This window comes from Pseudonaja textilis, chromosome 2 (assembly GCF_049901715.1).
Source record: "Pseudonaja textilis isolate UNSWEBS1 chromosome 2, rPseTex1.2, whole genome shotgun sequence".
Taxonomy (NCBI): domain Eukaryota; kingdom Metazoa; phylum Chordata; class Lepidosauria; order Squamata; family Elapidae; genus Pseudonaja; species Pseudonaja textilis.
The window spans coordinates 140,595,656-140,623,273 of NC_141991.1; the positions used below are offsets into that span (position 1 = coordinate 140,595,656).

The window sequence follows — 27,618 nt, forward strand, 5'->3', positions numbered from 1 at the left end:
CTAGGGTGAAGATGGATTCCCCGGCTTCAAAGGTGATATGGGGCCCAAAGGCGATTGGGTGAGCAATACTCTTCCCAGTATTCCCAGCATGAAATATGTATGGGAGCTTTGAAAAGAAGGCATGAACCACTACTGAGGCTTTAGAAATTTGTTCCTTACTGTTAGCATTGGTAGTAGATTTTATTAACAATTTCAAATAGAAGATAAAACATTATAAAGAAAAAGGAAAAAGACAAAAGTACAAAAAAAGATAGAAACCTCCCAGTTCCTTTGTAGCAAATACAAGTATGATTACATAATTATCCCTTACTCTACATTTACAAAAAGAAAAGTTATCTTTTTAATATCGTCTAGTTATTTTCTAATCATAAAAAATATAAATCATTTTTTCTGTATCATGCAAAATGTCTGTAAGGGGTTTCCAGTCACCCATAAATGTAGATGTTTTCTTTTCTCTAATCAAAAAAGTTAATTTAGGTATCTCTGCAGATTCCACCATCTTTATCAACCATTCCTATGTTGTGGGTAGTGTCTGATCTTTCCACTTTTGAGCATATAATAGTGTTATTGCATTTGTCATGTATAAAAACCAAATTTCCATGACTTTTTTCTAATTGCCTGTCCATTAATCCCAAAGACAACCCTCTGGTTTAAATGTTACTTTAATTTTTAAAATCTTCTGAATTAATATATGTAATATGTATACACTTTTTTTACTATCTCTACATGTCTACCATAAAATGTTCCTTCATGATATTCCCATTTCCAACAACAATTCAAAGTAGCTTTACACATTCTAGACAACTTCTTGGGTGACAAATACTGTATCATACTGATCCATTATTTTATAAAAATCCTCTTTCAGATTAGAACAGAGTTTAATTTCAATCCCAGCATAACCCCCCCCCCTTTGTATTAATGGCAGTAAAAACCCCTATTTTCAGTAGCATAATTTTTTTGTGGAAAAGTAAGTGCATTAATCATGCAAGCATTAGGGTACCAATTTTACTTTTTAATGCTTATTTGGCAGCCTCAAAATACAATGGGTCATATGTCCATAACCCTCTTGGTCTTGAGGCTAAACATTTTTCTAAAAGGAAAAAAATGAAGCCTGTACCTATTTTAAAAAGTTGTCCATGCCATTTTTAGAATAAGGACAGGGTTTCTATATTCAAATAGTAGGAGGGTTGCCTTTCTGAGATCATGTGATAACATAACAAATTATGTCATGTGATAAAATAAATGTTATGTGATAAAATGATGAAATAACAAATCCCACTGTCAACTTTCCAAGTAGTGAGAGGCACAAAGGGATTAGGCCACTTCATGTCATGGTTTTCAGTGCACAGAAGACTTGCCATAGGTACTTTGGGGTGAGGAGGTTAAGATTCAGAGAAGAATCTTTCATTCAAATTTTAGAAATCCAGAAAGGATTTTTCTTTGGAGAAAGTTTTTGTAAATCAGGACAGGGATTCTCCATCTCTGAGTTAGATACTATGATCTCTGTGGGTGCCATTTTTTATTTTATTTTTTATTTATTTTGATTTGTCGCTTACAAGATAATAGGTATAAGTATATACTGTACATAGTTATGAATACATGAAATGGGTACATATGAGAAAAATAAAAGAAACAATAGGACAGGGACAGTAGGCACGTTGGTGCGCTTATACACGCCCCCTACAGACCTCTTAGGAGAGGGGTTATCCATGGTGTGTATCTAGATTATATTTTAAATGTTTTGCCTGGGATACATTGGGATGTTGCCATCATAGGATGTCAAGTCTGATACATTTTTATTAGCTTCAACTCAGACTTGTTGCTCTGTCCATTATGGTACTCCTCACTCACTTTAAATACAAGTTTAAGGATCTTAAAGTTTTTTTCTTTTGAAATAAAAAGCAAAATAGTGCTTAGAACTTTGATTCTGTAAAGTTAGAAATGGATTGGGATCCAGATGGATCTGAAATAAAATTTTGGAATTAATTATAAAAATCCTTCCCATGGGAAACTGCTTTTGTTTTGAATTCTTTTAAAATATCACAGGATGGGACTTTGAAGGTTAGACACCAAAGAGAGCCAAAGGGAACTGAAGATTATAGTACGATTAAAGCAGAAAAACATTTAAATTTGACTTACTAATGCAGCATGGAGCAATACTTTAATATTAGAGGATATCTGTGAACAATGGACCAAAAATATAATTTTAAGAGGCCCTGCCAATTATAAATATAGTTAGTTTGTGTTTAAAAGATTATGTGGAAGATGAACCTATTTAACCGGACAAGACCAAGACTGATCTGAAGCTGGATTTAAAATGACAGGCTACAAGAATGATATGGAAAAAGATGCTGCATAGGACATACAAATGCAATTGGTTGATGTCTTAATAATTAAGAGGCATATACAAAGAACAAACCAAAAGAATGACTTGAATAACTTTCCCATATTGAATTCACAAAGGAGGTTTGTTAAAGTTTTGAAAAATTTTGTGTGTAGAGACAAAGAAAAAAGTGACAAGAAACCAAACCTTGAGGATATTATTAAGTGATTAAATATTAAGATTGTTAAAAGTAAAAGGCAGGAATATCAACTATTTCTTTGATCAAAATCGATATGCCATTATCTCTGTAACCCTGAATGGACCTTTGCTAATCAGAATTGAACAATGAGGCTTTAAGGATATGTTGTTATAAATGAGAAAAAGAGATCTTTCTTTGTATTTACAGAGACAGCATTAAGTTACTAAAATTGTTCATACTTGTTGGGATGAAAGTGGCAGTTGTTTATATATTTGTCTTTGTCTTTTTTTATTTATTTCAGTTTTTATTGGTTTTTAAAAACAAACATAAACAAACAAAACATAAAAACATCAAGCCATCTTCCATATATATACATACAGTGTGCCAGTTGGTATAGAAATAGTTTTGTGCTTCCATTTCGTAGTCTTCAGTTACAATTACATTGCATATAATCTCATATTTTCAATCAAAAATTAAATACCTTAGTATCATTATTAATCAATCATTTGACTATACTTTTATTCATTCATGTTTTACAAGATAATCATAATTTACTTAGTTTGTTTTATAACAGTTCATATTATCATCCCAAATCTATCCTAAAATCATTTTGTAAATATAATAAGAAAGAAGTACATCTTTATATATTTATTATTTTCTAAAAGTCTACATATTTCATTACTGTATTTTATTGTCTAACCATTGAAAAAATAGATCCCAAATTTTATAAAATTGTTTATCCTCTTGTTCTCTAATTTCAAATGCCAATCTACTCATTTCAGCACATTCCAATATTTTCTTAATGATTTCCTCCTGTGATGGTGTTTTCTCATTTTTCCAGTTTTTGGTAAATACAATCCTAGCCAGTGTTAATATATTTACAATCAGATATTTCATCTTTTTACTATATATTTCAGGTAAAATTCCAATAAACTCTGGTTTCAAGTCTATATGTTTTTTTGTCATTTTTTCCAACCACATGTGGATTTTAGTCCAGTATTTTTTAGCATCCGCACAAGTCCACCACATATGGTAATATGAGCCATGTGTCTGATGACATTTCCAACATTTTTCGGATTTGTTCTTGAACATTCTTGCTATTCTTGTCGGGGGAAAATGCCACCTGTAAAACATCTTATACAAATTTTCTTTATATGCTGTTGACATTGTCATTTTATAATTTTGCGACCATAGCTTTTGCCATTTCTCTAAATCAATCCCATATCCAAAATTCTTCCCCCAAGCAATCATAGTTTCTTTAACTTGTTCTTCTAATTTAATTTCTAATAAATATCCATACAATTTTTAATCACCTTTTCATCAGTACCTGTCAAAATCTTATCTAAATCAATCAATTTATCATAGAAACCTTCCATTTTAGAATCTTTATCATACCTTGAATGTATTTGCACATATGAAAACCAATTCATCTTTATACCTTGTTCCTCTAGTTTTTGTATAGATTTAAGTTCACCCTTTTCATTCAATATTTCACCATATCTGTTTGTTCCTTTTTGTATATTATAGGATAAGAAAATGCTTCAATAGTCGATAGCCAGACTGGAATTTTCAAATAACATTGTCTTTTAATCTTCTCCCAGTTTAACCACAGAGACTCCCGTATATAATGTCTTCTAAAATACCCCTGTGTTTTAGTTCCTTTATACCATAAAAAAGCATGCCACCCCAACCACAAATCATGTCCTTCTAATATCAACAATCTAGTATTTCTTAGTGTTATCCATTCCTTAATCCACATCAGATTTGAAGCTTGATAATACAACTCCCAATTGGGCAAACCAAATCCTCCTCTAATTCTAGCATCTTGCAAAAGTTTTAACTTTATTCTCGCTTTCTTACCTTGCCATATATATTTCAACACAATTTTATTTAAATCTTCAAAGTAATCTTTTCCAAGCCTAATTGGAATTGTTTGAAACAAATATAAAATTCTGGGTAATATATTCATCTTGATTGTTGAAATTCTCCCTATTAGTGACAGTTGTAAATTTTCCCATTTCACCAGATCTAGCGCTATCTGCTGTTTAAGTTTGATATAATTATTCTCTTTTACTGTACTACATCTTGCTGTCAAATATATCCCCAAGTACTTGATCTTATTTGTGACCGAAATTTTCAATAGGTCTGCCAGTTCTTCCTTTTGTCTTAATAGGATATTCTTTGTCAAGATCTTTGTCTTATCTTTATTTATTTTCAAACGAGCCACCTTTCCATATGTCTCTATCTTTTCTATCAATGTTGGTGCTGTTTCTAGAGGGTCTTCTAAGATGAAAACCAGATCATCTGCAAATGCTTGCAGCTTAAATTCTTCCTTTTTGATTTTCATTCCTTTTATATTCTTTTCATCTCTAATATTTCTGTTTAGCACTTCCAAAGTTAACACAAACAACAAAGGTGATAGTGGGCACCCTTGTCTTGTTCCTTTTCTTATATTGATAGAGTCTGTCAGTTCTCCCTCTATCATTACATTTGCTGTTTGCTTATAGTATATAGCTTCTATTGCTTGAATAAATTTTCTAGCAAAGCCCATCTGTTCCAGCAGTAATAACATGAATCACCAATTCACGTTATCAAATGTCTTCTGTGCATCTAGAAATATCAGAGCCATTTGTTTTTCAGGATGTGCCTCGTAGTATTCCAAAGTGTCCAAGATTACTCTCATATTATCTTTAATTTGTCTCTTTGACAGAAATCCATTTTGATCAGGATGAATAAAATTATTTAGATATTTTTGAAGTCTTTCTGCCAATATTGAAGCAAAGATTTTATAATCTGCATTTAGTAGAGAAATAGGTCTATAGTTCTTAATTTGTAATAGATTGGCCTCCTCTTTTGGAATAAGTGTAATATAGGCTTTTGACCATGATTTAGGTAGCATTCTTGTAATGTTTTGTAAAATTCTGCCGGAAGTCCATCTGGGCCTGGTACCTTTCCATTATTTTGCTTCTTGAGTGCTTCAGTTAACTCCATCATCGTTATATTGCTTTCTAACATTGTTTCAATCTCTTTAGGTATCTGAGGTAAATTAGCATTCTGTAAGTACTGTTTAACTCTTTCCTCATCAATATTCTCTTGCATATATAGTTTCCTGTAGAAGTCTCGAATGATTTCCTTCTTCTCTTTACTATCATAGCAAACTTGGCCTTAGTCATCTGTTAATTGCAATATTTTCCTTGATTCTTTCTCCTTTCTCAATTTGTATGCTAACCCTCTACCTGGTTTGTTTGCGTCTTCACAGTAGTTCTGTTTAGCACCTCTAATTTTCTGTGCTAATTCTTCTTTTTCTGTTTGACCCATTTTATGTTTAACTATATCCATTTTTAGCTTGATGTCCTTTTTCTGTGGCATTTTCTGTAGCTCTTTTTCAAATCTTTTATACTCATCCTCTAGGGCCTCAGAGGCTAATCTTTTCATAGTATTTCTTTTCCTTGTATAGTCTATTATCAAGCCTCTAACATATGCCTTCACTGTATCCCATACACTCTGAATTGATGTATCTTCTTTTTTGTTTTCTCTAGAAAAAAGCCAATTCTTTCTCCATCCACTGAAGTCTTTTTCCTTTAGAATAGTATTATTTAACGTCCATCTAGATCTTCTTTTTCGTCCTTTCCATTTAATTGTCATTGGATTGTGATCTGCCCAAGTACTTGTTTCAATATTTATTTCTTGAATATTAGTTATTAATTCTGTTGATATCCATATCATATCTATTCTGGACCATGATGAGTGTCTATTTGAATAGAAGGTGTATTGTTTAGTTTTAGTATTTCTTTCTCTCCATGTATCTTTTAAGTTTATTTCATCTACCATTTAAAAAAAAGATTTAGGGAGAGTCTTTCTGTTTTGCTTTATTGTTTTCTGTGCTATATAGTCCAATTTATTGTCTACAATTCCATTAAAATCTCCCATCATAACTATGTTAGCATAGTCCAGTTCAATTATTTTCATATGTAATTTTTTTTGTAGAATTCTTCTTGTTTGTCATTCAGGGCATAGATTGCAATCAGGAGTGTTTTCGTATTATTGTCCATTATTTCCACCATTAGTATTCTTCCATCATCATCGGTATAAATCAATTTTGCTGGGATGGTCTCTTTAATATATAAAACCACTCCTCTTTTCTTACATTGTGTCAAGGAAGTAAATATTTTCCCTAGTTTTGGCTGTATCAACAATTGTTCATATTGATTTTTAATATGTACTTCTTGTAGACAAATTATATCAAATTTTAATTTCTCTAATTTATGAAAGGTTTTCCTTCTTTTAACGGCTGAGTTAAGTCCATTTATATTAATTGTAATCAGTTTTTCTCTTCCATTCAGTTAGTGAATTCAGTTAGTGAGATTTCTTTTTCTGCCTCTTCCTCTTTCCTTCCAAAAAATTCTGTATAAAATAATTCCGCTTTCTCAATTGAGTCAATTCTATGTCTCTGTTCTTGCCATGTGAACATTAAACCTTCTGGAATCAGCCATTTATAATTCACCTCTTTTTTAAGTAGCATTTTAGTCAGGAATCGGTATTCTCTTCTCTTCTCATCTCTCTAACTCTTCTGGGTATTTGTTTCAAGACCACAATCTCCTTGTCTTTATATTTCAATGTTTTCTCTTTTGCCACTTGCAATATTTGCGTTTTAATGGCTTTCTTTGTAAATCTAATGTGAACTTCTCTTGGTAAGCTATTTCTCATCGCATATCTTGTGAAAACTCGATGAACCTCATCTATTCCATCCATCATCTTCTCTTGAGTTATTTCCAAAGCTTCAGCCAGTATTTCTATCATTATCTCAGCTAAGTTTTGTTCTTTTTCTTCCTCTACGTTTTGGAATCTAAGATAGAATTCTGATCTATCCATCTCCCATCTCAACATACCACTTTTATCTTGTTCAACCACCGTTAATCTATTATCAATATCTCCAATCTTCTTGTCTCTTTGTTTATCTTCTTCAATTTTTTGGAATCTCTCATCATACTTCAACATCATTTGTTGGATGTTCTCCACTTTTTCATCAGTTTTCCCTGTTCTTTGTTCAATGTTCTCTGTTCTTTGTTCAATGTTCTCTATTCTCTTTTCAATATTCCCTGATCTTGCTTGAATATTTTGAATTCCTTGCATAATCATCTGCAGAGTCACTTTTTCTTGTTCTTTTTCTTGCTTTAACATTGTCTCTGTAACCCTGAATGGACCTTTGCTAATCAGAATTGAACAATGAGGCCTTAAGGATATGTTATTATAAATGAGATGAGATATGGGAAAGAGATCTTTCTTTGTATTTACAGAGACAGCATTAAGTTACTAAAATTGTTCATACTTGTTGGGATGAATGTGGCAGTTGTTTATATATTTGTCTTTGTCTTTATTATATTCTGTTTCTGCTTACTTTCCTATTTTTTTCTTTCCATTTTGTCCTTTTAGTTTTCTTAATCTGTATTAGCTTTATTCTTTATAATTGTAATTCTTAATAAAATTGCTGCATAACAAAGAAAGGAAAAAAGATGGGTGGGTGAAAGGTCATCCTACAATATTCCCATTAATTGATGCTTCCTTGCAAATGGCCTTGTGTGACTGAATTCTTTCTATATAGTCTTTTCATGTTCACTCCCATGAATTGGCAGAACTTTCCTTACTTTCCTCTTTTTTTCTCTGAGACCCCTGTACATAACGCTATACTGCACTGCACTGCACTGCACTGCACTACACACACACACACACACACACACACACACACACACACAGTAAAATTCCAGGCTGCCTAGGATTCATTTCCCTCTCTCCCCCATCTGAAATGATGAATGAAATTATGATTTATGGTGAGTATAGTTTATTTTAGTGTCAATAGCTAGTGTATACACTCCATTGTAACATTCTCAGAAATGACGGCAGTCTGAAGTACTGAGAATTTTATAGCTGTGATTAGCACAATTCTTTTCATTCTTTCAACAGGGTGATGCTGGCCCACTGGGCATACGGGGTGAAGATGGCCCCGAGGGGCTGAAAGGACAGGTGGGACCTACTGGGGAAGCAGGTCCTTCTGGCCTACCTGGTGAGAAGGTGAGCTTTGGAACATAGGAAGCTATTTGTCTGTTCCCATATTGATCACCCTGGCATTAAATAGCTCTCCAGGTATCAGGCAGAAGTTCTTCCTCATTATGACTGTCCTCATTATGATCATAAAAGAAGAAATAAATCAAACTTGGGATACTTTAGGGCCTTTGCTGTAATACTACGTTGCAGTCCCACAGATTAATTGCAGCAGGAATTTGTTTAATTCTTTCTCTACTCACCAGGGATTGTTTAATTTCATCCCTGGGCACATGTAGGTTCTCATCATCTCCTTTTTTTCTGCAGGGCAAATTGGGTGTGCCAGGGTTGCCAGGATATCCTGGCCGCCAAGGACCCAAGGTAAGCAGGTGGGAAGAGCTGGAGGAAAAGAAGAAACCTTGTTCCAACCTATCCTGCCCTGTCCTCAGATCGGATTATTTTTCCACAGGGTTCGACTGGATTCCCAGGGCCCCTAGGCCTCGTTGGAGAAAAAGGCAAACGAGTGAGTGAAACTGGGAGAGAAACAGGAAATATCCTTTGAAAGAAACCATGAGAGGTTTCTTGCACGTTACAAAGATGGGAGAGGATATGGGAAGAGAGAAAATTCAACGAAAGGGACTGCAGTGGAAAAGGAAGTATGCAAACCTTTTTTTTGAAGGTGCCAACTGCAGTGTAAGCAAAATGATTATTCCCTCATCTCTCAGAAATGATTTTGCAGTCTCTTCTGGAGGAGCAATTGTCAGGAGCACTTGTGGGCAAACTTGGGTTCTCTCCTTGTCCAGAAAGCAACAAATGGGACTGCATTGCAGCCTGGATCTTGTTTCCACTTACAAAATGTAACTGCATCAGGATTTGGAGGACTGTTTGTCCTCTATCCCTTGACACATTTTATTGATTCATTTCATTTGCTACCGCAGTGCTTTTATTTGCTAATGCTCGCACTTCAGCATGGATCACAGCAAGGAAGCACAGTCTGAGAAGCAGGATTACCCAATTACCAGCTGTTTTCACTGAAATGAATCTGAGAGAGAAATGGTTGTCTGCTTTCAAATATTCCTGTCGAACGTGACTTTCTACTTTAGATTTAAAAGAATAATCCAGTTTTGCATGGTTTTTTTTTTTAAATCTCACTTGTTAGGAAACATGTTAGCAACCATAACCAAGGGATATAAAATAGACACTTGCATTAATTTTAGACAAATTTAATTGAACTTTATAGTTTAAGTGTCCAAATGTTTAGTATTTGGCAGATACGTTTATAACAGTGCTTAGCATTTTATTGTACATTTTAACTTTAGATATACATTTTGGTTCTTCTGTTAATGGACAATGGTGTCATTAAAGTCCAAACTAGAGGTAATGTGAGATAAGGGGACATCTGAACATCTCTCTGTAATGTCCCATTTAAGCTGGTAACTTTCTGTGTTTGGACTCACTGAACTCCATTTTACCCTCCTTTTCTGTTTTCCTTCTTTTCAAGGGAAAAGCTGGCCAGGCAGGGCAGACTGGACAGCGTGGGCCTCCGGTGAGCTTTCATAGAATAGATGTTTATAAAGTACCAAAGTTTCTACAAAGAGACTTTATTTAATACTTATCAACCAATATGTATACTGGCGCGAAGTGGCTCTGTGTTAACATTTCACATTATCTCTCTCCACTTCCCATAACTGAAGAACAAATTACAAGGATGCAAACATCCTGATGAGAATATTGAGACAGTGAAAAAGGGATATAATGAAAGTGCAGCACTCTCAGCTCATCATATTCCTTATATGATGTAGTGAGTAGCCCTGGGGAACTGCAGCATCTTTTCTGTCTTTCACAGGTCATATCAAGTATTTGTAATGTTGTTCTTCGCTCTGAATGGAGTAAAAGAGGTCTTATATTTTCTGGGAACCCATTCTAAGGACACTGCTCCCTGTGAATTTGGTTATTTTAAAAAATACGTCTGATAGTAGCAAGATACTAATGGCTTAAGAATGGACAAGGAGAAGGGGCATCACCTAAATTTTGTAAAGTAATATGGGACCGACACAATTAAAAATCATACTTGTTGAATTGCCCATATTTATGTGTCTGAAGGATAGGAGAAGTATCTCTTTGAATTTCACATATTTGGAGAGTGCTTTTCGTTGCAATTCCCCTGCCCTTTGCAAAAACATGATTAAGCTGAATTTTCATTAATATTTCTTATCTCTTCCCTTTCTCCCATAATATACCAATAAATGTAGTAGCCATTTGGGGCATATCCATTATAAAACTCAAATTAATTCAAAGAAAACTTAATTCAGATCTTCCAAATTTGAATTTGCTTGCAAAGATTTGAATGTATATTCTGATTTGTATGCCCTCACTCAGGGTTCTAATTATATTAATAATATTTCTATAGATGGAAAAATCAGGGAGAGGGGAGAAAGCACAGGCATGTGTTAAGATTAAATGGACTGTTCCAATGGGTGGCTCAAGCCAGAAAGCAGCAACAGAAAAGTTCATAGATATAAAAGTCATTGAAATATCACACACATCCCTCCCCCAATTAAATTTGGGATTAAAACCCTTAATTTTACTCCTTTTTGCATTGCATGTTTCACTGGAATGAAATGAACCAGATGGCAGTTGTGAAAAAGTGAAATTTTGCCTTTAATCTGGGTCATTTGTCTTTGGTCCATAGATAATTTCTCCTGCCTTGAATTCACTTCTTTTTCCTTATTGGTTCAATCTATAGGTAGATGACATGTGCATGAGGCTGAATCATTGCATAAAACAGAGATGTTACTTATAGTGTTATGTCCCTCTACTCTACTTCTACTTGGTACACAATTGTTGAAATAAGAGTGAGGGATGCTGAATTCTGGGAAGCACTCAGGGCTTTGCTGAGTGCTGGCTTTACCCATATCCTAATGCTAATCCATTTCTGTTCTGGGATCTAGGAAGCCTAGTTCAGCTCCAGACTTCAGTTTATAAACACCAATCTGAAACTAATCTCCTTTCCCATTTTAGGGTATTCCTGGTGAACGTGGTTTGCCAGGACCTACAGGGAAACCAGGATCAAAGGTATGTCTTTTCTGTACGATGTGTATGGCCTTTTACATTTCTCCATGCATAGTGCAGGATTTGTGTGTAATCAGTTGTGGCCAGTGCACAGCCCTATTCATCATTTGCTCTTTCAAAGAAAGATTTGTAAAAATTAATTTTTCTTGTATTATGTCAAATGGATGTGGGCCTGGCTGTTTTGATCCTTACCTACTTACCACATTTTGCAAAATTATATCACTCCATTAGAACGGAAATTGTCATTATGCATTAAATCAATCTACATAGGCAGCTATAGGTAACTAAATTACATTTTATTTTATGTATTTATTTTGTCAAACAATTATTAGATAACAGGTATAAGTATAAACATGGTTACAAATACATGAAATGGATACATATAAGAAAAATAAAAACAATAGGACAGGGATGGTAGGCAAGTTTTGGTGCGCTTATGCATGCCCCCTACAGACCTCTTAGGAAAGGGGTGAGGTCAATAGTAGACAGTCTAGTGTTGAAGATTTTGGGGTTTGGGGAAGAAACCACAGAGTCAGGTAGAGTATTCCAGACATTGACTACTCTGTTGCTGAAGTCATATTTCCTGCAATCAACTTTGGTGCAGTTTATCTTTAGTTTGTATCTATTTTGTGCTCTTGTATTGTTTTGGTTGAAGCTGAAGTATTCATTGATAGGTAGGACATTGCAATATATAATTTTATGTACTATACTTAGATCGAACCAAAGGCGGCATAGTTCTAGGTTGTCTAGGTCTAAAATTTCAAGTCTGGTGGCATAAGGTATTCTGCTACGAGTAGAGGAATGGAGGACTCTTCTTGTAAAATATTTCTGGACTTTCTCAATTGTATTAATATCAGATATGTAATGTGGGTTCCAGACTGATGAGCTGTATTCAAGTATTGGTCTAGCAAATGTTTTATATGCTCTAGTTAGTAGAGTGATATTTCCGAAGAAAAAGCTATGCAGGATTAGGTTCACAACTCTTAATGCCTTTTTTGGCTATGTAGTTACAGTGGGCTCTTGCACTTAGATCATTTGAGATGAGTACTCCAAGGTCCTTGACAGAGTTTGTGTCATCAACAAGATCTTGACTATTCAGCTTGTATTTCATTTTTTGATTTTTTTTTTGCCAATATGTAAGACAGAACATTTATTTGTTGAGATTTGAAGTTGCCATTTGTTTGACCATTCTGGTGCATAGTCGAGGTCTTTTTGAAGGGTAGCAGCATTGTCAGTGGCGTTGAACAGCTTTACATCATCAGCGAAAAGAACGCAATTGCTCTTAATTTGATCACAGAGGTCATTTATGTAGAGTATGAAGAGAGTTGGTCCTAGAAGACTGCCTTGGGGGACACCACTGTTGACAGGTACAGGATTTGATAGGATGCTCCCAATTTTGACCATTTGTTGCCTGTTTGACAAGAATGCTTCTATCCAGTTTTGCAGATATCCAGAGATACCATAAGACCTTAGTTTTAAGGAGTAGTTTGTCATGTACCACTGAATCAAAGGCTTTACAGAAGTCTATGTAAATTGCATCAATTGCTTTGCGCTGATTTCCTCTTGTTTAGTGTGATAATTGGTACATTCAGTCTTTATCTGGTGGCATAAATTTTTGTATTGGCTTTTAAAGTTGGCAACGTGACCAGATTTGTTTTTCCGCCAAAGGGATTTCTTTTTGGATTGGAGCTTCCTTATTGTTTTGGGTAATTTGTTTTTTCTGGTTTTGGGAGTTGTTAATGGTACATATAGTTTGATAACTCTTTTGACTTCAAGTAAAAATATGTTGTAATGGTCTTCAACAGTATTGCATCCAGTGAATAGAATTTGCCAATCAAGAGATGAGAGATCATTGTCTATAAGATCATAGTTGCCTTTTTTGAAGTTATAATTGGGGATCCTGTCATTATGGTGATTTTTGTGAGGACATATGTTGAGACAAAAGTCAATCATGCTGTGGTCACTGTTGGAAAAGGGTTCATTAATTTGTATTCCATAAATTGAATTCAAACTGTTGCAGAAGATGAGATTGAGGCAGTTGTTAAGTCTAGTATTGTTGGTTGCTAGTTGTTCCAGTCCTAGTGTGGTAACGGCATTGTACAGGATTGTATGAATGGGTTCAGATGTACATTCATTTAGTGTCCAATTTATAAGAGGTAAGTTGAGGTCACCATGAAAAATTAGAGGGTGTGGGCAGGAGGCAGCCCATGTCAGTAGTGAAGTTAGCTTGTTTGCATGAATTATATCATAGTCAGGGGCACAATAGCAAAGTAAGAAGCGGATTGAGATGTTTAAGGACAGTTCACAGATGATGATCTCGGGAAAAGCAAGCTCTTGTATAATTTGGATCTTTTTTAGATTTAGAGACTTTTTATAGAATATAGCAACTCCACCACCTCTACGGATTTCGCGATCTGACCAAAAAACTTGATATTCTCTTGTAGTGGTAATGGAGTCTGGGAAAGATGCATTTAACCACATCTCACAGACAAATATAATGTCAAATGTGGCTGAGCTTAGAAGGATGAGGAATTCATGCATTTTATTTGTGAGGCTTCTTGCATTAAATAGTTTGCATTTAAGATATGAAGTAGTGGGTCTAGAGGAAGTAAGGGGCGTGCATCCCTAACGTTGGATGTTTGGGTGATGGATATTGTGACGTGGGTTGAGACTCTTGCTTTTGATACAGTCAGCACGGTAGTCAATATATAGATTTGTATTACCTAATTCATGTAATCTTTTGAGCTCAGAATGTAGCTCCCAGGATCGTACATGTTGCTGTAAAGTTAGATCAGGGTGAGAACGAAGGTTCTCATGGTTGTTGCTCTTTGCGAGTGAATTTATTGAGAAAATGAATTTGAGTTTGCTTGTTTTGTTTTTGCAAACAACCCTGCAGAGGCGTGGGATCATCAAGCCATCTTTGTTTTTAAGCTCAGGACTGACACAGGAAATATCAAGTATTTCTTCAGGGGAGATGCTTGATGCTTGATTTTCTCTGATGATGTTTTGAACATTAGAGATGTCATAATTGTCATTGACCTCTAGATCAAATAAGATGGCATTTGGTCGCTTCCGTTCATGCTCAACAGCTTCTTTGATGAGGATGGGGATATCAATATTTGTAGGATTTGTTGTTTTTTGTGGATTGGGTTTTGGTTGCAGTTGATGAGTAGAGATATGGTTTGTAGATGTTTGATGTTTGTTTTTTAGTACTGTCTCTTTTTTTTCAAGGTTTGCCAATCTAGTTTGTATAGTGTCCAGAGATGCTACAATGGTGTCAAGGGATGTTATCTGTGTTTCAATGGTATCGACTCTTTCAAACAGGGTAATGTATTTTTCTAGTTTGGGTCTGCATGGCGGACAGAAATATGGAAAAGCATTGGCGGATGTTTTTCGGAATAGAGCCATTTGCTTGGGTAATCCTAAGCAATTATGGTGAGTGTAGTTGTTACAATGAGAACATTTGATGTAATCTTCATTCTCCTTTAAAGTTTCCTTACAAATAAGGTAATAGCAAGAGTCTTGTGGTTCTTTAGTAGGGGTTTCTTTCTTTTTAGGTTGAAGTTTGACATTGGATTGTTTTCCTGGCATGATGGGTTTGTTGAGATGGTTTGTTGATTAGGTTGTTCAATCAAAGAAGGTATTATGGTAATCAATAAAGTAATATCGTGCCAAACGGTCTATTATACTAATCACACTAGTCAATTAATTTAAATAATCAATAATCACTCTAATAATTAATTACACTAATCAATAAATACACTAGTCAATTAATTGTCCAAATCATTAATTTGCACTAAACATACTAATCATACTAATATTCAAAATAGTTAACCAAACTAATCAATAACCACTAGTCTATGATAATCTATAATAATATATTACTCATTAATGATAAATAATTGTAAAAATTAATTAATCATTTAGTAAGATCAGTTAATTAAACATATATTGGGAAAAATTAGGGCAGGAAGAGAATAATGGGAGGAAGAGGAGAAGATTTGATTTGGATGGTCCTGGGGAGTATAGGAAGAGGGCATATATTAGGTTGGAAGTACAGATGAAAGTCTTTTGGCAGAAGGTTACTCTTTACTTGTTTCTTCAGATCTTCAGTTAGTGATTTTTGGGAACCAGATCTGTCTTCACATGGATCTTCTTGTCTTCGGGCATATATTAGGCCGAAGATAAAGATGAAAGTCTTTTGGCAGAAGGTTAATCTTCACTCGTTACTTCAGATCATCAGCTAGCAATCTTAGGGATTAGGTCTGTCTTCTCACGGATCCCCTTGTCTTTGGTCAGAGATCTTAGAAATTAGGCTACTGCGTGAATTAGCAGGGTTGCGCTCTGAGATCAGGACCTGTGGGATTTGACGATCGCAGATGATTGATGATGAAGGCGGCAGTTTGGGCAGCAGTTTTACTGGAAGGTTAGTGCTCCAGGATCAGGCCCTCAGCCATTGGAAGTTTGGTGGTTGGAGCTCTGCTGTTGATCGAGGCTCCAACGGATTTAGGGCTACAGCGCTCCCTTAGAAATTAGGAGCTTCAGCTCCTCAGGATCTCCGGTGCAGGTGATGGTTTTATAGGTTTTTATAGGTGGGAAAGGCTCCAATGGGCTCTGGGCTACAGCGTTTTGAAGGAAACGGTAGCTCCAGTGCTCTGGGATTCCTGACACAAGCGATCCTTCAGGGTGGCCACAAGGATGGCAAGCGCTCCCGAAACCGGTCCTCAGTCACAGGATTGGGTGATTTTTGCCGATAACTGATGCAGGTGGCGACTTAACAGAATCTCTTTTGATCAGGGATGAACAGCAAATCTTCCCACGATCAACTATTTATTTTAATCAGGAAGGGAAACGGTAGGGACCCACTCGCGATCAAATAACCATCGTAGCAAGAGCCTCACCTTGCTAGTTATACACCGCCATCTTTTAATCCGCTACATACAAACATTGTATAGATTGCTCATATCGTGCATTTTTTATCCAGAGTTGCATGATTTCATTTTTAACTGGTCCCACACATTAAGACTAACACTATTGGCAAAACCATCCAAAAGCCCCCCAGAAACAGAATAAAACACTAATTTCTTTGTTTGTTGGAATGTTAGCATGTATGGGAGAGGCTGATATATGTGTCTTATTTATAAAATCTATCATCTACTTCCTAAGATGCCAATTTTCTTACAAATAGAAAATTTGCAGTGTAACTTTACCTGATACTGTCTGAAATGGTATTTTAGAAACTCTGCATTATGTGATATACCTGACTTTGTAGATGAATAGCAAAACTCCTAGGCTCTAGTGATCTTTGCTATTTGCTGTTTTTTGTTCCTCCTGCTGTTGTTAACCCTTGCTGTTAAATGTATTTAAAATCTGGAATGGGTTTTTTTTTTTGTTCTTTAACTAATATTTCTTCCTCCAGGGTGACTCTGGCCATGATGGCTCCCCAGGAAATGTAGGAGAAAAGGTAAGAATAAGATGAATGATCAAATCCCTGCAAATGAAGGTCATCTTTGGTCAGCAATCTTTGTTCTTCCTCTGGTAAAAGTGTGTCTCAGGAAGAGAAGTTATGACATCATAAAGGCCATGATATCTCTGAGGCTGTTGAAACCATGGGAATGTCTTCATGAATCCAACAGTCTCAAAAATAGCTTAACCTTTATGATGTCACTGGTTCTCTTCCTGAGATACACTTTTGCCAAAGCAAAAACCTCCACATAAACAGTTCCTTTATAGTGTATGGGAAGAAGAACTGCAGAAATTTAGATATTTACAATGTGATAAATGTGAGAGTGGGGAAAGCAGAATAGGAAGCTAAAATATATCAAAGTATTTTTTTTCTTTTTCCACAGGGGCCCAATGGGCCACAGGGATCCAATGGATTCCCAGGATCAAAGGGACCGCCAGTAAGTAACCCACTGTTCCTTTTGCAAAAATTTCTATTTAACTAGATGTAGGAAGAGGTAAGGATCAATATCCCATAAAATAGTTGTGTATGACAGAGTGGATTGTATTTTTTATTGTTACAAACTAGCTAATAAAAATTTACTGTTTGAATTATGCATGGGGAGAATGCAAAACCCAAGTTAAAAATACATTGTGTATTCAAAGACTTAAGTAATCAATAGACATACTGTTCATTACAGGCTACCTATAAGTGAGTAAACTGGTAGGTGCAGAATTTCAGTTTTGGTGGTATTATATTTTTACTTGCAAAATGAAGGAGCTTGGGTCTACTTCAGGGGTGGGATTCAAAATTTTTAACAACGTGTTCTGTGGGCATGGCTTAGGGCTAATGGCGTGGCTTGGTGGTCATGTTATTGTCTGGGCGTGTCCAACTCAATATCACTCACATCGAGGCACGCATCTCCTCGCCTGGCCTCTCATGACTGTGGGGATGCTGCAACAGTCGTGAGTGTGAAAAAATGGTTATAAGTCACTTTTTTCAGTGCCATTGTAACTTTCAATGGTCACTCCACACAAGCAAAGTACCAGCAAAGGAGGGAAAACAACTCCAGAGAAATTCCTGAGACAGGAAGTCTAGTCCTGCCAAGAACATAATAAGGGTTAACGGAGAGGCAGTTTCTGTAAGCAACACCAGAATGTTTCCTTCCTGCCTTCCTTACAGGATTAGGACCAGTAATTTCTTCTAACAACCAGTTCTCTGAACTGCTTAGAAAGTTAACAACCGGTTCTAATGAATAGGTGCGAACTGGTAGAATCCCACCATTTGCTGCAAAATGGTGGTTTGGACAATTGGTTGTTGACACAATTGGGATTATAAAGTTGGATGTCTGCCTGCCTAGGACTATAATTCCTTTTGTAAGGTATACAGGATACGTAAAACTTCAGATATCTAAAAGATTACCACCAGTGTCAAATTTTGCAGAATCCAAAGAATGGCATTTGAGTTAAGGAAGCATGTTTGAATCCTGTTCCTTTATTTATTTTTTCTTGCCATAGGCATTCATTTTGATCAAATTAGTTTTACCTAAAACATGTTAATTGCATAAAGAAGATGAAATAGCATAAAAATGTGGGGCATATTTCTATCATAACAGTTTAATAGCTTGACATATTCTTTTAAAGCTGCCTGGAGGGGACCAGGTGGCAGAATTTATTATTAGATCTTCTTTAATCTTCTCTACTTTTCAGAGCTATCTTATTCCCATCTCAGTCCCGGTAGGGGAGCTCTGGAGGACAGTCCTCATATTTCAATCTCTTCTCCCATGTTCATGATCAGAACACTTCAAAAAATGTAATCCTTGTTTGCTTCTTGATGCGATATAGATTTCACAAGCCCCAAATTTCCCAACCTTTTTTATTATATATATATATATATACTGCAATCTTAAAACAATTTTATTAGGTCTGGCTCAGCATGGCTATTTATCTATACTGCATTGTGAAATACATTTATTTAAAATAGTAGCATAATAGATTATACAGAGCAGTTGCAATTGTAAAACAGACCAAGTCTTCATCCATAAACCCAATACAGATTTTTCTTCGAAGGGTCCAGTATGTGTACATGTATAAAATATTTTTGCATAGACCACAAAGGAAGCCTTCTTAAGCCTTGTGTTCTCCATATACATTAAAGGAGAATTCTCATCATCCGTACTAGCATGGATAATTTACATTGCTGGAGAAAGTAGGGAATTAGGATAGGAAAGGTGAGAGAGATAGGTTGTGTTCAAATTTTGATAAACAAACAAACTGCTTTAGGGAAATTTCTGTGGCAATGATATGCCCATTGATTGGACAGGAAACACTTTGGATCATGGTTCCATTTGAAGTATTAACAACATGGATTCTTCCAACAAATCATTGCTAACAGGAGGATTCTTGTCAAAAATTATTGTCAAGGTAATAAGATGGGACTGTTTCCCATCACACCCTCATTCTCCTGCAACACTTCCTGCCATCCAAGCTTATCTTTGTCTCTCCTTTTTTTAAGGCAACTGGTGAACCTCTAAATGTACTGCTGAGCTGCAATGATCCACTATTTACATCTTCTAGAACTATGCTTGGAACTCAATTCTATTCTTGTAAATAAAGATGATATTGGAAGCAGGCAAACTCAGAAAACAAGAATTTCTTGTATTTCTGGAAAGAGAAATTCATGAAAGCCTGTCAGAACAGTTCTCTAGATTGACTAAAGTCTAGGAAAATGTTAGTTACTTTGAGCCTCTTTCTCCTGTCCTCCCCTCCTTGGGTCAAGAAATCTTTTCTATAATGGCCCAAGTCCCCCTTTTAATATGTTTGCTCTGCTTCCTTTTCTGTGTTCCAGGACCTATTAGATATTTCCTTATAATTTCCTTATAAAATCCTTTATAGTATGCCAGTTTTCCCATTAATTGATTGGTTTAGAAGTAGAAGAGTTACAAATAAATAAATACTTAAGTTAAGTGAAGGAAGGATCCCAGCAGGCACCATATTTAGTGCTTGAACACCTACCACAATCTGTAAAAAAACCCAATATGATTATTTCTGTTTGGAAGGGTCCTGTAGGAAAAGATGGTCTACCAGGACATCCAGGCCAGCGTGGTGAGCCAGTAAGTATTAATGTAAATTTCTCTCAAGGTTGATTGTTGCTATGTGGTCCGTGGATAACTGCTTCCTTTTTTGTCTTGTTCTCCTTTGCTGATTTCTTGCCTTGGTAATTTGTCTGGCTGTTTTCTCTTATATTTCCTTAATGGGCTCAGCATTCTGTTGTTGACTCTCCAGAATGATTTTCGTTTCTCAATGAGATGAAGGAAAAAATGTCAGTCACATCATTTTCTCTACACATTCTAAGGTGATCAGTCCTAAAAACTAAAATAGTCAACTGGGTTTCAGGTGTTGAGCATTGCATTTTGAGCATCCCTAATGCTGAGCATTGCATTTTTACTTGCCTTATCTGATACAACTCTTCAGATACATTGGACTAACACTTGAACTTCCCCAATGAATTTGGTTCAGGGTCCCACTGGAATCCTCAACTTAATCATTGTTGGGAATTGTTAGGCTCCTGGATGAGTGAACCATGAGGGAGATCTCCATTGGACTAAAATGTCTTCATTTTAGATAATAGTCTTCCTTTCTCTTTTCAATAGGGATTTCATGGCAAAACTGGCCCACCAGGGCCAACAGGAGTTGTGGGGCCACAGGTAAAGAGGTCCTTTAGTTTACGTATTCATAATTAAAATATGTATTCATAATTAAAACTAGGCAATCTTCATTGAGATACCATCCATGTTGCTAAAGTAGCAGTAAGACCTGATGACATGTGCAAATCTGATGTAGAAAATTAATAATATCTGTTTGAATTTAGTAGATGCATGAAAAATATTCCAGAGTTTCTAGCTACCACAGTTAGACATGCAACATTTCTTAATCAAAGGGCCATATTTGATCTCTGAGTGGGAACCCACTATGAAAACTGCATGATTATGTTATTGTACACTTGTTGTCTTGTTGACATCATTTGTTACAGATGTTGCAAAATTAAAGTTAAGTATAATGATCATTTCTTATATATTTAATATTATTTAATATCCCCATTTCTCTCACATTAAAAACTACTGGGGATACAATAGTCATGCGCTCATTCTATCCTTTCCAATTCTGAGAATTAAAATAAGTACTGAACTAGAATTTGGGAAGTAGTAAACATAAAGAAGTATTAGCTAAACATTAGTTAGTACTTGATAGCAAACAGAGATAGCAGCAATGAAATAGGCTGCTTTGGCAGATAACGTTTTTTTTCATTGAATCTGTTTATCTGGTTGGCTTTCTATCAAGGATACTGCAAAAAAACATCCTCCACTGAGATTTTTTATTAGCTTCAATGATGTTAAGTTTTCCTTCAACTCTTACAAGTTAGTTAATAAATGGATATAATAGATATGTGTTATATATAAAACCAACAGATAGCTTCGTGTGCATGTGTCAAGCCTTCAATTCAGTAGTGTTGAAGAAGTTTTATATATATATATAAATATAAATATAAATATATATATATATATATATATATATATATATATATATATATATATATTCTCTTAACTTTTTGCGGGTACTTACATGTATGGTATTCAGCTTTGTTCAGGTATTTTCCCACGTCATTATAGTTGTGCTTTTAAAGTTGTAGCAACGTTTCGGCAGAATCTTATCTGCCATCATCAGGCTTCTGTATTGTGTTCGTCTGTGAGTCAGACTTTCACAGCCATTTCTGTTTTAAATTTGGTGCTAGCCTACTGCTGTGCCAGAATGTTTTTTTCTTCATCCTGATTGGTTGGGAGTTTATTGTTGATTGCTCTGTGTTTATTGTTCTTGGAGTTTGCTGTGTTCTGCTTGATTGGTGTTCTAATATCTTCTGTCTGTTTTGTAGCTTTTTTTTTTGGTCTTGATTGGCTGGCAACATTGTGTTTCCTGCATTGGAGGCTTTTAGTGTGGCTTGGCTTCATCCAGGCGGGTATTTATTCTTCTATTGGTCTGTCCAATGTATGTGGCAGGGCATGATGCACAGGGGACTTCATATAAGCCTTGGTTTTCCAGGTCAATTTTATCTTTGGGATTTCTTAGGATGGCTGCTATTTTTCTGTCTGTTTTGAAGGCAGTCTTGATGTGATGCCTGTGTAGTAACTTACTGATTTTGTCTGTAGTACCTCTTATGTAGGGCAGGACAGCTGTTCCATAGGTCTGTTCATCTTCTAGGTCTCCATTATGTCTCAGTGTGTTTTTGTGGATCAGGCCAGTGATTTTGCTTTTGTGGAAACCATTGGCTGTCAGTACTTTAGTCAGGGTGCATAGTTCAGTCTTTATGTGTGTCTTGTCTGCCAGGCATTTGGTTCTGGCGATTAGTGTTTTGGCCACGGAGTTTATCTGTGCTGGGGGGCGGATTGGGTGTTGAGGTAGCAGTTGGTGTGTGTTTTCTTCTGGTATATGGTGTGTCCTAGTGCGCCATCTGGTTTTTGTGGATTAGTACATCTAGGAATGGTAGTTGTTTGTTTGTTTCCATTTCCATGGTGAATTTGATTTTTGGGTGTGTGCTGTTTAGGTGTGTTAGGAAATTGTTTAGGTTTTCTTTTCCATGGGGCCAAATAACCAGAAAAAAACATTCTGGCACAGCAGTAGGCTAGCACCAAATTTAAAACAGAAACGGTTGTGAAAGTTTGACTCACAGACGAGCACAATGCAGAAGCCTGATGATGGCAGATGAGATTCTGCTGAAACGTTGCTACAACTTTAAAAGCACAACTATAATGACGTGGGAAAATACCCGAACAAAGAAGAAGAAGAGATTATCCTTATTATGGTCTTCTTGGATCAATAAGAAGATGCAATGGAAATATCAGTTGAAGTCCTTCAAATGCAGGATGAATGATCTGAAAGATGACCCAGTGCAATACTTCTATAGTTATGTCTTTAACCTCCTCTCAAAAACATTGTATCTTCTCTACAGGGAAACACGGGGGAAACTGGTCCTATGGGGGAGAGAGGCCACCCAGGTTCCCCTGGTCCTTCTGGAGAACAAGGCCTGCCTGGTATTGCTGGTAGGGAAGGTGCCAAGGTGAGCACTAGCAGGTACCATAGTCATAAACAGGGATTGAGGGTAGGTGAAAAGGAAAGTATTTTTCTAAATGCTGCCAAGTGTCCCTAAACCAATATCAGCATTGTCTTAAATGGATTGCCACATATACATCTCAGAAGAGCTGCATTTCAGTCCTAAGGCAATAACCATTCTGTATTTTTGTCATGTTCAATACAAGGATTAAGAGCTTGTTTATGCAACCTTCATTCCACAAAATCCTTTGCAATGGGACCATAGCAAAGCACATGCTGATCCATACATCTGGGTCCAGTAACTATAGAAAACAACTGATTTGTCTAATGAAATCAGCTCACATCAAAATTATTAGAAGTAACTACAGTAAAACTAGATCTTTACTTCTAGGGTGATCCTGGACCTAGTGGCATCCCAGGCATTCCAGGGCCTACTGGAATTAGAGGCTTCACAGGAGCCCGTGGTCCTGTTGGAGAGAAAGTAAGTGTTCATGAAGATGGATGGGAAATAATGTGGAACTTAATAGTTATAATGGGTTGTGATGACTTGGGGCACGACACAAAGGCAACGCAGTCAATTAATCAATAAGAGTTCCTCTCCAACTTTGCCCCCAATGTCCTGGTTACCTTCTGGCTGGAGAAGAACTCTCCCAGGAACAGCCTTTGTCTGCAGAGAATCAAGTCCAAAATGTGATCAACAAAAACTGTAACTGTAAGTCCAATCAAGGTAAAATGAGGTCATTAGTTTGACAGGGCAAGAGCAAGAATTCCAGATGTAAAGACACGGCAAAACTCAACATGGTTGGAAAGACACCAAGGAACACAAATAAGCAAAGTTATTTATAAGTTATTTATAAGCAAAGTTATAAGCAAACAAGATAAACTCACATTTGCTCCCAGTAGGTGTGGCTAATGAAGGGAATTAGGGTCCTTTCCTCCCCCGTAAGCCATACAACCCATGTTGCTCTCTTCTCCATTCCTCCCTGCGTGCCCTAGGATGATGAGGGGGTGGGCCTGGGTCTTTCTCTGAACTTTCTCTCCCTTGTCCTACCTCTTCCCTGCTCTGCCCAGCCGACTTTGCCCTTCCCCAGTTTCCTCCACAGCCAACGGAGCCACACTCCCACTCCCTGTCAGCTGTTCATCTTCCTCCTCAGATTCAGACTCTGACAGGGGCGTGACAGGTATAAAATAGAAAAAAGGTCTATGCTGTACCAGGCTAATTTAATTTAACTGGGTTATTTGGCTGCAACCACCATGGACCTCTAATTGCAACTTACTTGAAATGAGTAGCAAGGGTACTGTCATGCCTTTGTTGGAGTCCAATTCTGGGGGGGAGATTGAGCAGCTGATAGGGAGTGGGAGTGTGGATCTGGTGGTTGTGGAAGAAATGGGGGAAGGGCACAGTCCAACTGGGCATTCAGGGGAAGACCCAGGGCCATCCCCTCTTCATCCTAGGGCACGCAGGGAGGAACGGAGAAGGAAGCAACATGGCTTATGGGAAAGGAAAGGGCCTTGATACCCTTCATGGGCTGCAGCTGGGAAGACTGTTTAAAAGGACAAACTGTGCATGGCAAAGTTGCTGGAAGCAAAGCATGCATTATCTTGGTTGGGGCTCACCTGGGTTTTGGCGTCCTCCCAACGGTGGGTGCTGTGTTATCCTTTGGAAGTCTGCAATTTATCATCCTGGCCTGTTGTGTTAATTACTTCAGCATGGTTTGTTGTTTTTTTAATTTCTAATTATCTTTACTTTGGGTTCGGACTACATTTCTTCTCTTCGTAGACTGTTTTTAGAAGAGTTTGATCTCCAGCCAAGGATAACTCAACATTGGGGGCCAAGTTGGAGGCATTAAAGGGAATTTATCTACTTTGGTGACTTTGTTATTTTTGTGCCATGCCCCGGGTCATCACAGGTATTGTGTTGCTATGTCTTGGGTAAAAGATTCCATGGATCAATTTCCTTATTTTTATTGGACATATTATGCTAGGATAAATGAGCCTTTGGTCTGTTCCTGCCTTCATGTTTGCGATCTAAAAGATCCAATAGAAACCGAGAAAAAGAAAAGAAGGGAACATGAAATGATCGCATCTCCATGGAAAATCATCTTCTGTTTTACTTTCTATCATAGGGACCAATTGGGCTGAAAGGAGCAGAAGGGCCACTTGGTCCAGCAGGCTCCATGGTAAGTAAGCTAGTATTTCCCCCTAACATCAAAAGGAAGATCAGACTTTCGTTGCACAATGGAGAGTGGGGGTGTGCAAATAATACTCATCATCAGTGAAGTGAAGACACCCTTACTGCAGCAAGATAGTCTTGGAGTCAAATTCTTGGTAGTGATGTTGCAGCCTAAATTAATTAATAGCAAATATTAATCAAAGGAGAGGTTTGCATTACAGATAACTTCAGATCGGAGAAATGGGATTCATAGATTTATTCCCTCCTGATAGGGTCCTCCTGGGGAGCGAGGTCCCTCTGGAGCAGCTGGAGGCATTGGACTTCCAGGAAGAGGGGGTAATCCTGGACCACCTGGACCTGCAGGGGAGAAAGGAGCACCGGTATGTAGAAGGCACTGTTTTGCCATTAATGATCAATTTTTGAAATAGGCATTACAGTTCAACACAGATCTTACCCTAACTAGAACTTAAATAAAGGAAAGTCATCTAATGAATGCTTATTATAGCCTATTCCAACTTCCTGATGTGTTAGACTACAATTCCTTCTCTGTGATGGGAATGTATCTCAGTTTGTTGGAGAACATCAGAATCATGGCTTAGAGAGAATTTTAAGATGAAACTATTGGATCCAGGAGTTGAGTAATAAAAAATCCTTAAGGTCTGATTCTTTTACTTTCAATGCAAAGAGGTTCTTTGCTCAGATCCATAGGTGGCATCACTTGCTCCATCCTGGGTCTAGTTCTATCCATTATAAGAGGATAAAAATTCAGCCTAGCAACTGCTTTGGACATTGTGCATAAAACCATGCCTCCCCTCTTATTTCATCACTTTATATTTTAATCTTTTTGATGTGGAACAAGACTTTGCATTTCTAAATGCAATATGCAAAAATTTTCACTTAGCCAAGTTTTAATTAAAATCTAAAAGAGTGTCACTATCAGATTAAAATACTAATAGGAAAAAAAGTGTTCCAGATAAAAATGGATTTAGGGAAGCCAAATAGGAAGAATGAATAATAGTATTAAAAAGTTTTCCAGATGCTCACTCACTATTATTGAGTAGTACCATTATGTTAATATTTGCTTTATAAATTGCCAATTGCAGCACTTTAAGAAGCAAACTGTCCATCAGAACAGGACGACACATGAAACAGTGGCACTTATACAAGATTTTGCCTGTAATTGACTGGTATAAACAATGTCAAAGTCAAATCTCAAGATTTGTTAGACTCAGATGTGCACATTAGGTCACAGGCTGATTTGTAAAACTTACTACAAGTAAAAATGAAAGGAAGAAAACTTGCCATTACTGTCCTGTCCTGATTATTTACCTTTTATTCCTAACATAAATTAGGATTATTAATTGACTGGTTGCCAGCAACCTAATTTTTATGTAGCTTTGTGGCCACTTTGAGAGTTTTGTATCAGCATCCTCTGTTGTGACATAACTCAGATGTAAATTTGTATGTCTATACTTTGTATATAACCTGTGAATTGCAATGGATCTTTGATTGCCAGTATCTAGTTGGTTTGAAAATTTAGAACTGAGAATTCTACAGAAAGTTTATCTCCAAAGTGTGTCTAATTAAGGTATCCATTAAACTGCAGCATCCACTTTTCTATGCATAATGAAAATTCTTTTTCCATAACAGACATCTTTATTTGACCATGTTTTTGTTTTCTTTTTCCCAGGGTGATCGAGGACCAATGGGTCCATCTGGTCATGATGGAATCCCAGGTCCAGTGGGGCTTCCAGGCCCAGCTGGGCCTCCAGGACCTGCTGGAGAAGATGGTGACAAAGTAAGGGAACTGCATTTTGGAGGAAATAGGAGGTGTAGTGGATCCATTCGATTACATAGACCTGTTTTTGTTTCCTTGGCAACACATGGCTTGGCAACAACTTTATTGAGATTTTCCTAGCAATTATTCTATAGCTGTTTTCCTTAGCCAAGACTTTAAGTCAGTAGGAGAAATGTTCCTGATAATAATTGCTGCAGTGATGTTTTCTCTATTGTTTTCCGTCCTCTGTCTCTTAATGTATGTGTGCATAGGGAGAAATGGGTAGCCCAGGACAGAAGGGAAGCAAGGGCGACAAAGGAGATGCGGTGAGTTAGAAGGAGATTGTTCAAAGGCTTTGATGAAACTTCTAACAGTTGCCCTTTAAGACTACTCCCACATTTGCTTACCATTTCTTTAAGGTTGGACTATTGAGATTCCTTTAAAAGATTGGAAAACCAGGAATTCAGCACCAGGAACAGAGAACTAAG

The 27,618-nt window shown here is 36.7% G+C and overlaps 1 protein-coding gene across 5 annotated transcripts in view; it reads left to right on the forward strand.

Moving 5' to 3' along the window:
- COL5A3 (collagen type V alpha 3 chain) overlaps positions 1-27,618 on the forward strand; it is a 139,282-nt gene that overhangs the window by 84,675 nt on the left and 26,989 nt on the right. For all 5 annotated transcript variants that reach the window (XM_026713776.2, XM_087925506.1, XM_087925505.1 and 2 more), the window contains 16 exons: positions 5-58; positions 8,484-8,591; positions 8,889-8,942; positions 9,031-9,084; positions 10,063-10,107; positions 11,583-11,636; positions 17,053-17,097; positions 17,483-17,536; positions 20,135-20,188; positions 20,729-20,782; positions 23,080-23,187; positions 23,572-23,661; positions 25,307-25,360; positions 25,626-25,733; positions 27,044-27,151; positions 27,403-27,456. In XM_026713776.2, coding sequence (XP_026569561.1) covers positions 5-58; positions 8,484-8,591; positions 8,889-8,942; positions 9,031-9,084; positions 10,063-10,107; positions 11,583-11,636; positions 17,053-17,097; positions 17,483-17,536; positions 20,135-20,188; positions 20,729-20,782; positions 23,080-23,187; positions 23,572-23,661; positions 25,307-25,360; positions 25,626-25,733; positions 27,044-27,151; positions 27,403-27,456 — 1,098 coding nt within the window. The remainder of the gene's footprint in view (positions 1-4; positions 59-8,483; positions 8,592-8,888; positions 8,943-9,030; positions 9,085-10,062; positions 10,108-11,582; positions 11,637-17,052; positions 17,098-17,482; positions 17,537-20,134; positions 20,189-20,728; positions 20,783-23,079; positions 23,188-23,571; positions 23,662-25,306; positions 25,361-25,625; positions 25,734-27,043; positions 27,152-27,402; positions 27,457-27,618) is intronic.